Source organism: Thamnophis elegans, chromosome 2 (assembly GCF_009769535.1).
Source record: "Thamnophis elegans isolate rThaEle1 chromosome 2, rThaEle1.pri, whole genome shotgun sequence".
NCBI classification, from domain to species: Eukaryota; Metazoa; Chordata; class Lepidosauria; order Squamata; family Colubridae; genus Thamnophis; species Thamnophis elegans.
The window spans coordinates 116,051,695-116,063,148 of NC_045542.1; the positions used below are offsets into that span (position 1 = coordinate 116,051,695).

At 39.9% G+C, this 11,454-nt stretch overlaps 1 protein-coding gene across 1 annotated transcript in view; it reads left to right on the forward strand.

Annotated features, from left to right (window-relative positions):
- Positions 1 to 11,454, forward strand: part of COL7A1 (collagen type VII alpha 1 chain) — a 109,398-nt gene that overhangs the window by 42,454 nt on the left and 55,490 nt on the right. The window contains exons 30-38 of the mRNA XM_032239099.1: positions 107 to 133; positions 2,623 to 2,715; positions 3,229 to 3,290; positions 4,015 to 4,050; positions 8,200 to 8,253; positions 8,574 to 8,636; positions 9,321 to 9,380; positions 10,340 to 10,375; positions 11,292 to 11,327. Of these exons, the coding sequence (XP_032094990.1) occupies positions 107 to 133; positions 2,623 to 2,715; positions 3,229 to 3,290; positions 4,015 to 4,050; positions 8,200 to 8,253; positions 8,574 to 8,636; positions 9,321 to 9,380; positions 10,340 to 10,375; positions 11,292 to 11,327 (467 nt within the window). The remainder of the gene's footprint in view (positions 1 to 106; positions 134 to 2,622; positions 2,716 to 3,228; positions 3,291 to 4,014; positions 4,051 to 8,199; positions 8,254 to 8,573; positions 8,637 to 9,320; positions 9,381 to 10,339; positions 10,376 to 11,291; positions 11,328 to 11,454) is intronic.

An 11,454-nucleotide genomic window follows, 5' to 3' on the forward strand; every position in this document is an offset into this window, starting at 1 on the left:
GGGAAATAAACTTTCCACATATTCCTAATTTAAAACAATTACTTAAATATATTTTAGGTATATGAAGATCGTATAATCAAGCCTACTATTGTCTCTTTTCCTACAGGGTGAGAAGGGTGAGCCAGGTGAGCCTGTGAGTATCTGAGATTTATTGTAGAAGGAGGTATTCCAGATTCTTTTAAGGGAAAAGTATAGATCATTCCTTGGGAATTGACTATTTATCTATCAATAATTTTGCAGGGACAGAGAGGACAAGCGGGAAATCCTGGCTCTCCTGGAAATCCGGTAATGTTTGGCCTTCTTGAGAACAAGTCTCTGATGTGGAGGAGATTTGGTCCTATTTCTTGAGCTCTCTTAGTTTGATTAGATTCTTTTTTTTTTGACAAACATCATTAAAATCATTGGCAGAAGCTCCCTCAGAATTTCAAAGTTTCTACTCCATTCAAATCACCAGAGCCATTAAATAATGTAAACTTTTTAAAGTTTGAGATTAGCTTAATGATTTAATAATGTATTTAGTCTCACTGGTTCAAAGTTTGTCAAAGAGGAAAGTTCTGAAGACTCCAAAACATTACAGATGACAAAACTGGAAAGAGCTCTTCAAATAATAGTCAGCTTTCTAGAAATTTCTGGACTATTCGATTTCCCTCAAATTCCTTTCAAGTTAATTTGCCTTTCATCAAACCATGTACAAACCAATGGCTCCCGAAGTCTTTTTTCCAAAGCAGAATGTTTCCAAATTACATGATTTTTCAAGGAAGATTTTTGAGTTGATTGTTTTGCTGTCCAAGGAGATTTTTTTTTTGCTTCCATTCTGTATTATCATTAGGCTGTTACATTCTATTAAGAGACAATAGCATTTTTAAGATATATTAAGTATAATGTTGGTGCATGATTAAAGTGACCAGATTTTAAAATTGGTTAAATGGGACACCATTGACGGGGGGGGGGGGGCTCGGAGCACCTGAGTTGTAAAAAAAAAAAAAGCGTTACCCCTGCCGCCGCCGCCTCCTCCTCCGCTATGCTTTTGAGGAGCATGGGGTCTTTTTTTCCTGCTCCCGCCCCCTCTGCCGCCTTCCTACTGGCTCCCGCGGTCTCGTGGCTCCTCAAAAGCATGGCGGAGGAGGCGGCAACGCTTCATGGTGCTTTTATTTACAGCCCTCTCTGAACAGTTTACAGGATGGAAAAAACCCTTTCAAAAGCCACCCCCATTGCCAGCCTCTCCCAACCGGATCCCCGCCTGCCTCCCCTCGGCTCACCTGGACCAGGTTGCTGATGACGGCTTGCACGGCATGGCTGCAGGGAGAGCGCGCCTGAGAGAAGCAGACCAAAAAAAAACTTCTGACGGCTGAGCCACTTGGCCCGGGACTGATCCTCCTCCTTGCCATGCTGCCGCCACCACAAACCCCCCCCCCGCCCAAGGCCGCTGGATGGCTGTCGCAAAAATGTCACGCGTCGACGTGCGCACGTGCAGGAGGGGAGGGAGCCTTGCCCCTCATCGGGCGCTGCGAGCGAGCCGAGCGGAGGGAGGGAGACCACTGCCCTCTAAAGGCCACATCAGGAATGACACTTCAGAGAAATAAAAACTTTTTTTTAACGGCGTCCTTTTTAAAATTGATGATTCGGCATCTTTTCTTTCTTTTGGAAAATCAGGACTTTTTGAACATGCCGTGGGACACGGGACAAATTTTGAAAAATTGTGAATGTTCCACCAAATGCGGGACGTCTGGTCACCTTATGCATGATGTTATACCATTTCTTTTTTAAAAAAGGATTTTTTCCTCATTTGCTTTTACAAATAGGATGTATAAATCTGATAAAATGGGGATTTAACATTACCTAAAATGGAACAATTCTGAAATTTGTATGTACATTCCTATAGTTTCCAATAGGAAATTGATCTCTCTGTATATATTAGATAGATAGATAGATGATAGATAGATAGATGATAGATAGATAGATAGATAGATAGATAGATAGATAGATAGATGATAGATAGATAGATATACAAACACATATACATACATACATACATACATACATACATACACACACACACACACACACACACACACAGACACACACAACTCAGTGAAATTTCTTCTGAACAGATTGGCTTGAAATTTCAGTCATGAAGTAATTAATTCTTTATCAGAGTCTGTGTACATACATTGGCCATTCGGAGTGTCAATCAGAAAAATCAATCTATGGGTATTGTATATAACCTCCCAACAACACTGGATAATCTTCCTAAATCCTAGAAACCTATTATGAGAGATATGAAAAAATAATTTAATTTAGCAGCCAATAATTAATTATATTTAATAATAGTCATTTCAATGCCAAGAAGCTACAGAGCCCATAGAAGAGGGATTTTGATGTAAGAATATTATCTCACTTACCTGATCACAAGGACACTGAAATGTTTCCCCTTAAAATTAATTAAATTTTGGTGTCCCGTCCTCTCTGCCTTCTCCCCTTGAGATTCGTACTGCTGCTGTTCCTTCGTTGTATAAAAGGGCATAACCATGAAGGATATTGACAACTAAACACAGTAATCCAGCTATAAGAAGCAGAGTGTACCCAATTATACAACAAAATGATTCTTTTTTTCTCCCTCAGGGACGCAATGGGATCCAAGGTCCTCCAGGTCCAATGGGACCACGTGGCCCCCCAGGTGACACTATTGAGAGGCGGGGTGAAAAAGGAGAGAGGGTGAGTTCTCACAGCATGAATGTACAGTAGCCTGAATGAAAGAGAAAACCAAGAGCTGAATGTTACAGACTCTTTAAAAGGAGAAAATTTCCTAGTTCCTTTTCTCTATCAGTCTTTAACAAATTTTGCATCAACAAATCAGTGAATTCTATTATATTGCAGGGGTAAGATTCAGCCGGTACGGACTGGTTCTAGTGAACTGGTAGTTCCAGCAATCAGTTGCCCCACCCCACCCGTCCCTGTGCTAGTCTGTCCCATATTTCCTTTGTTTGAAGCCCAGCTGAGTAACTGACATTTTAGCATCATCATAATTTTCATTAGATACTTTTGCAACTTTCTCCTATCTGGCCCATTCTGGATTTGTTCTTCAGATCACATAATGAAGACAGCTGGAATTTAGAGAAAGCTGAAATTCTATCGGTGTTTTCATGGCTGTGCTTTTGATTTTTAAATGTAAATAATTGCTGCAAAGATATGTTCTTAGTGTTTCTATTTTCTTCTAGGGATTTTCAGGAGCAGATGGTGCACCAGGGAATCCTGGTCTTCCTGGTAGCCCAGGTTCTCCTGGTCAGCCGGTAATTAACCTTTTTAACATTTTGCCATGTATAGTTGCATGCAAACACATTCTTAAATGTCCCCAATGCTTTGCTATAGTTGAGATAGTGCCTGCCACCGTAAGCTGGAACCTTTTTTACTTTTTTACTGAACATTTTTTTTCTTCATGGGCATAGTGAAGCATGCAGTTTTGTTTTTAAGCAGAAATAAAACTTTCTAGAACTGAAAGTTTTTGTGAAGCCTTATGTCGTTAAGCATTTTGGTTTGACATAATATTGTGACTTCTCCACCAGTACAACTCTGTACTATTTTAAAGGTGGTACAAGTGCAAAAATCCTAGCTCCATGCTCAGTCTCAGTCTGATGAACCAAGTGCCAAAAAAAAAGGGGGGGGAGGATATGGATCTCTGCTTGGGACAGAAATATATACTGGTGCCAAACACAAAGGCAAGCCTCTGGTTTTGTGATCGTTTCTGCCCAACATCTGTATATTATAGTGATCTCACATGTGTGTGATTCCCCAAGACCACAATGAAGATTTGGTGACTTATAACTGAGATACTTCATGTACCCAGCACTAAGTTCATGTGTTAACCATGTCTAATGCTAGCCTACTTTATTTGGATGTAGGATTTATTTTCAAATATATTGCTTCATTTTACTCCTTGCCTCTCATTTCGTATTCCCACCATAGGAAAGCAAGTCCTGTTAACTTTTTTTCCTCTCTCCCCACTTCTCTTCATAGGGCAGCCCTGGCCTTCCTGGTCTCAGAGGAAACCAAGTAAGTAAAGATAATATTTGCCATTAAATCCCTTGTTTCCAACTGAAGAGCCATTTATTCTTTATCTTTTGCCTTTCAGGGGGAGCGTGGATTGATTGGCCCAATTGGGCCAAGAGGAGAGAAAGGTGAGCCGGTAAGTGGATTTTTGAGAGTTTGACTGGGAAAAGGATCATATAGAAGTAATTTGTTGTGGTAGGATTTGTAACATTTCCATGTAATATATGCCCTAACTTCTCCAGTCACTCCTCCTAAGGAGTACTACAGCACCAGAGTTGCTGATAAGGAATCCTAATTATAAAAAGGGTGCATCTTTGTACTATCTGTCTGAAAGTAATATTGTTCTGGCATCATAAATTCAAAATGGAGATAATTATCTGGTGATGATCATAGTCAAATTGGAATAAATGTAGGTGAGCAGAAGAAAGCCGAGAATACTTCACACTCTCAGCTGAAATCTGCCATCAGAATGGCTTCATCATAATGCAAATAGAAAGCTTTGCTTTTATCAAGTGTTTACAACCTGATATTTTACTGATATTGGTTTTCATACAAATAATCACATTTACAAAATAAAACTCTGATCCCTCATTTGGGAGTTGTTTAAAACACAGAGCACATCTACCTACTCTTAGCTCCAACTCTATTATATTTTAAAAATAATAATCTCAGATTCATTGTAAAGTGATTAACAGTAGCATGCTGTTAGAGTTCCTGCACTGTCCCATCTAATTTTTCTTTTTCATGCAATTCTTCTCTTAACACTCAGTATAAGGAAAAGTCCTGGTAAATATCAATTGTGATTCACAATTTGTGATCTCTTCAGTTTATGCTTATAAAGATATTTCCATGCTCCTCTTGACATCCTAGATAGGTTCTTGTTTAATTCCTAAACTGTATTATGATAAGGTAAAGGTGCCCCCACACATGCATGCTAGTCATTCCTGGCTCTAGGGGGCGGTGCTCATCTCTGTTTCTAAGCCAAAGAGCCACCATTGTCTGAAGATGTCTCTGTAGTCATGTGGCCGGCATGACTAAACAGCGAAGGCACATGGAATGCTGTTACCTTCCCACCAAAGGTGGTCCCTATTTTTCTACTTGCATTTTTACGTGCTTTCAAACTGCTAGGTTGGCAGAAGTTGGGACAAGTAACAGGCGCTCGCTCCCTTATGCGGCTCTAGGGATTTGAACCACTGAACTGCTAACCTTCTGATCGTCAAGCTCAGCGTCTTAGCCACTGAGCCACTGCATCTCGTACTATGATACGATAACATTAACCTTTTGTCTTGGTCAGGGGGAGCCATTAAATGGAGGAATTGGCCTTCCTGGCCGAAAGGGAGAGCCTGGCGATCCAGTGAGTAACACTCTACAGGCAAATAGGAGGGAAAAAGGAAGAAAAAAAAAACTGAAAACAGGATTCCCATGGAAATGGAGGGGGGGGGAGGAACTATCCGAACCTTCATGAGGTCCTCATGTATGTGTCGTTTGCCACTAGAAATATTTCTTTACATCGTCCTATGGCTATTTCACCACTTCTGATCTGACTTTGAAACATGCAAAGCAATCCTATGGATATTTACTTCATCATAAATCCCACTGTTTTCCCTTCATGTTTCACTTCTGTAGATGTGTGTATTAAATTGCAGCGCTCACTTTATTTATTTATTTATTTATTAGATTTATATACCGCTTCATAGGGCTTTCAGCCCTCTCTAAGCGGTTTACAGATTTTTAGCAAATTGAGTCAGCAAATTGCCCCCACATTCTGGGTCCTCGTTTCACCCACCTTGGAAGGATGGAAGGCTGAGTCAACCTTGAGCCAGTGAGATTTGAACCGCTGAACTGCAGATAACAGTCAGCTGAAGTGGCCTGCAGTACTGCACCCTAACCACTGCGCCACCTCAGCTCTTCTGCTCCTTTGGCTGAGTAGCAATAGCAATAGCAATAGCAGTTAGACTTCTATACAAGGCCGAGTCAACCTAGAACCGCTGAACTGCAGCTGAAGTGGCCTGCAGTACTGCACCCTAACCACTGCGCCACCTCGGCTCTACCAAAGGGAAGCCAGTTCTTGCTAAGTGTCTTTTATCTTTTTCTTTGTCTGAAGGGAAGCCCAGGACTTCCAGGCCTCCCGGGTGCTGTAGGGGATCCTGGGCTAGCAGGACTTCGTGGGCCAGAAGGGCCTGCTGGCATTTCCATCAAGGTACGATTTCCTCACCTTGCAGTGATTTAACAATTGAAACTATTCATGTTCATTTCTGAAAATGAAGTCAAGCTATGAAGTCCATCTGTATGCTCATAAAGTCCCTTTGTGCACCTGCCTTCAAGTCCATTAATAGTGCCCTGTTAGTAAACTGGCAAAGTAGCAATGATCACCCTTGTCCTTAACCTTCCTTCTCCTTCTTGCACAGGTAGGCAATACCTCTGGAATTGGCCTCCATATGAATCATAGTTACAGTGCTTGTTTTTAAACAGGTGTTCTGACCTAACTGAAGGTGTTTTGAAACAGGAACATTTCTCATATGTCGGGATACTTCCAGTAAATTTGGAACTGCTTCATAGGTCTCCCAATCCCATATACACCCATGTCCCTTATCCTCATGTGTAAGGTGATGGACAGTTGAACAAACAAGTGTCAATAATTTTGGAAACTTAAGAAAATAATAATAAACCCTAACTCTGTTACATAGTAAGAATAACTTGGTATAGACTAACTCTGAAGCATTTCTTTTTGCCATACTTTTTGGATGAGCTCTAGAATTATATATTCACTGTATAGTCACTATTTCCTTTTACCCAATATTTGTGCTTTCTCATAGTTAGTTTTTCTGCTGAGCCTAATGCATATGCTTACATATACGATAATTTTATTTACAGGGTGAGAAGGGCGACCGAGGTGAGCAAGTAAGTGATCCTTCCTTTTCCCTGCCTGCTCTGTTTTTGTTGAGAAATCAGTCACTAATCCAGTTGCTAAACAGTCATACAGACCAACAAGGACTTTTGGTTAGATTGTAACCAAAACAGAGTGTTGAGATTCATTTCTTTGTCCTGACTTCCTTGGAGGAAGTTCCCCTAAAATCTGGAAATGTTACTTCTAAGTAAATGTGACAGAAGAGTGCTGCTCTGAGTGAAAGCGAGCATGAAGAGTGCAGTTTGCTTCAGGAAAACACTGTTGAAAGAAATGTCCTTCTGGGTTCAGTTTCAAGTGGGGGGAAAAAGACACTGGAAACATGGAGGCTGCTTGGAAAGATGGTTTAATGGCAGACAGGACCACATGGCTTGAGGTCCTGGGGAAAAAGGTGGTCACATGCTTCCAGGTGAAGAAGAAGAAGAAGAGAGCAAGGGAGGGGCTTGCTAGGTTTTTAATACTCTGTTCGGCCCCACCTCTCTGTTTCCTGTTCCTGTAAAAGGAATGTATTCTGATTGGTTGTCAGACTCCATGGGGCCATGCAGGGGCAACTCTGTAGGCTGTCTTGAGACCAAGTTTGGTTGAGCATTGTTTCTTCCCAGGTGCCCTGTGGTGAGATGGGTAAAGGGCTAATACTATCATGCCTTAATCCTATCACCCTGGAGTTGAAGGGGAGGGGTTTTGTTATGTAGAGTATACTGGCCCATTATCAAAGGTGGGGGCCATTAAGAGTCAGTCTGTTTCCTGTCTACAAACATGTTTCTCCATTCCTGATCCAGGAAAATATAATATTCTGCCTTTTCAATATTTCCTAGGATATTTTATTTCTCTAGGAGAGTGGTGGGTGCTAACTTCCTACACAACAAAAGGAAAAAGAGTTGTAGTAACTTTGATTTTTGGGTGTCTGTGAGCACATTTGGAGTGTTGAAAAGTTCCCAAATTAACAGCTGTGAGGGATTTGGCCAGGCACAAAATATATAAAAACCCTGTTCTCTTTATGTAAATCTGCCTTCTCTTCTGGATGTTTTGCCCTTTTTACTCTGCTACACCCTACTTCTGCTTCCCTGGGTATCCCCCGACCCCCTTTTTAATAGATTTTTCTCTCCTGCTACTTTTTTTTTCTCCATCCCTTTAGGATTTGGTTCCTTCTTTCTTTGTGTTCCTATACCCTTTTAATGTGCTTTATTTTCCCAATGTGAAATGAGAGAAACGCAGAGATCCAGAGCTCACCTTTATTTTCTTCCTAGGGCCCTCCTGGACCAGGTGATGGGGGTGTGGTCAGAGGAGAACCTGGTGTTCCAGTGAGTACATTCTTTGCCATGTTTTAGCTTTGGGACTACAGAACAACATATAGTTCAAAGGTGGGATTTATGAATGTAGATATTATTCATACTTGAGAAACACTGAATGGGTATATGTGAAGGAATAAGAATGACATTTGAAAATATTTATATGAGGATGTTTGTAAAATTCAAAGTCTAGAGAATTATGTCTGAAACAAAAGTATTGTCATATGGGAGGACATCTGAATCACCTAGAAAAATGAACAAAGCAAGTAAATGATTGCTTAATTGCAAAGAATTAAAATTTGGTCTTTTGTGTTTATTTCCCTACTCCCCAGGGTATTCCCGGAGAACCTGGGCCCAGGGGACCCCCTGGAACTCCAGGACAAAAAGGTGATAAGGTAAGACAAGGATCTGTTCATTGACTGAAAGGGTGAATGGAGCCTAGATTAATCAAATGAGTACTCCATTGGTTTGTTTTTGGGGGGTGGGGTGAGGTGGGGGGAGGTAGGGGGTTGATTCCCATTCAAAATTCTAGATAGAAGCCTTCTATGTTGCTGCTTCTGAGTAGTAGTAGTCCTCAATTTACTATCAGAATTGAGCCTGGAATTGTGGTTGTAAGCGGTTCTGCTCATAAGTTGAAGCATTATGGGATCAGACCCAATTTTTTGACTTTTTTTCATCCATTGTGTGGTTTTTGCCCAAAACTGGAAATAAATACTGGAAACTTGCAAAAAACAGTATAAGGCAGTTCAGATGACTGTGTGACACTGCAAATAGCCCTAAAAGTGAGCAGGCTACAAAGCGCCCAAAATATGATCATATGATGATAGGAGTGTGTGGCTGTCTCATAACTTTAAAAACAGGTTGTAAGTAACTGTGAGGAGTCCACCATAACTTTTATTAAGCATTTGGCATTAGTCAAGGACTGCCTGCAGAGGTTGTGTATCTGAGTGTATGAATCCAGAATTGTGCTGATACAAATGAATTTGAGCTGGAAATTCTGTAGATTTCACTTCCTGCTTTTAACCAGCAAACTTCCTTAAGTTTATTATGAGTGGTCACTGCTTTGCTTTACGTTAAAGGGAGATGGAGAAGAAGGTTTTCCTGGACTCCCTGGACGTACTGGAGACCCTGGAGATCGGGTGAGTTTTTAGAGAAAACCATTCTCTCTTAATGTTCTTAAGAGCCTAGCACACAGAAACCTTTTCAACTTAAACTTAAATAAGCAAACTTAACAAAGATTAGCTGGGCTGGCCTTGTACTGCCTAGTATTTAAAATTTATGTGAAAAACTATTGATTGTCATCAGAAATTTTGAAATCAAATTTCATCAGTGTGTAAATGATGCTCAATAATATTGCTTCTCGCCATTTAAGTTCAGGAAAGCAGCTGGGGTCCTTATGGGTTGTCAAAGTATATTGTAATAAGCAGAGAGTAAGAACAGCTATAGTAATAGGGGGAAAAATTAAAGGGTCTAAAATTAGCCTTGTCCAAATGTGTGTGAAGTTCCCAGAAGATGACCTAATTAATTTACGAGCCTCGAGACAAAGTTCAAAAGAAATGCATTCATTTATTTGGATCAACATTCTGGCATGATCTCCAGCCTATCCTATTTCTGAACAACTTAAAATTGGCCTTAAGTATTCATGTCTCATGTCATAGATCAACTTTTGGCTGTTCTGGAAATTTTTCAATAAAAGCAATTTCCTACCTTTTAAAATATCTCTAATCCAATCAAAGATGCACTTTAATTTTTCAGCATTTTTCTGTGGCTGGTAATATAGTGATGAACAACAGGGGTCATTTTCTTATGTTTCATTCATTTGCATTAAGAAATATTAATTGTATGATTATGTTTTATCTTTTGTTTGCTGCACAAAATCCCATTAGTGGATAGGTGGCTATATAAATTTGTTAAATAAATTAAATAATAATATGGACAGTAAACCAATTCCCATACTCACTATTAGTGTACATTGTTTTTCCCATTTTTAAAATAATGTAACTGAAAAATGAATGGGTAAATCGGTCCCAAGAGAACAATATGCATTAGATTGCTCATTAATTCCCCAAACAAAAAATGCTCTTACTGTTGTCTTTAGGGCCCCCGAGGACCTCCAGGTGAACCTGGGATCAAGGTAGGTGTTGCTCAAATGCCAGTGCTGCATTTAGACTTGGAAAACTAATCTCATATCATACTTCTAAATAAGAAAGACAACCACAACAGTTGATGTCACTAATGTCTATACTGAATGAGATAAGCATTGTTCGCAGAGATCTTCTGTCTGTATGGGCAGTGGGCAGTTATATTCATATCATTTTTACTTTTGATGATACACATTTCTGGGGAAATTTTCTGCAGAAGGTTCAGCCTAATGCACTGATAGAGAGAGCTGTTCGTTTGTTGTTTCTTTATAGGAAATTGATTTGGATGAGATTAGAGAGCTCTTACAAATAAACCTTTCATTTTACACCCTTTGTGAATTATCTTTACCCATTGGTGCTTCTAATACTTGATTTTGGAATCCCCCCCCCCTTGTAATAGGGAGACCGTGGTCTGCCTGGTGCACTTGGGCCATCTGCAGAGAAGGTAAGATTTGGGTGAAGCAAAGCTGTGAATGAACTAAATTCCTATTCATAATGGAAGATTGCCTGTGAGTGGTTTGGATTGAGTTTTCAAATCAAGGGCTAACTTGTATGTCTGTGAATTATATAATTTGATTTGTCTAATTTCATATATAACCATTCATGGCCTGTTAATGTAGTTACCATCATTGTACAGTGAAGTCGAATATACTTGTGACATCCAGGCTGATTTTATGTGTTGTCTGAAATTTTTATCAACTAGAGTGCCTAGAATGTAATTTAGGATTTATCTTCAGGTCCATCCTTACTGTAAAAAAAAGGGTTTCATCTGAATTCAGAATTTTTCTGAATGAGCAGAATAGGAATGTATAAAGCTCAATAAAGCCATAGCTGTGGTACGTTTTTTATGGAAACAAAATGCATTTTGTCTGATATGTACCTTTTGCAAAAATTTCTTTATTCTTCTAGGGAGAACGTGGATTGCCTGGTCCTGAAGGAGAGAAGGTATATAAATATATACAGTATATATTCATTCTGAATTGACCATATTATATCAAAAGAAAAAGATAAAGGAGTTCCTGCAGATTTTATTCCACTAGTCATTGCCGACTATAGGGGGTAGTGCTGATCT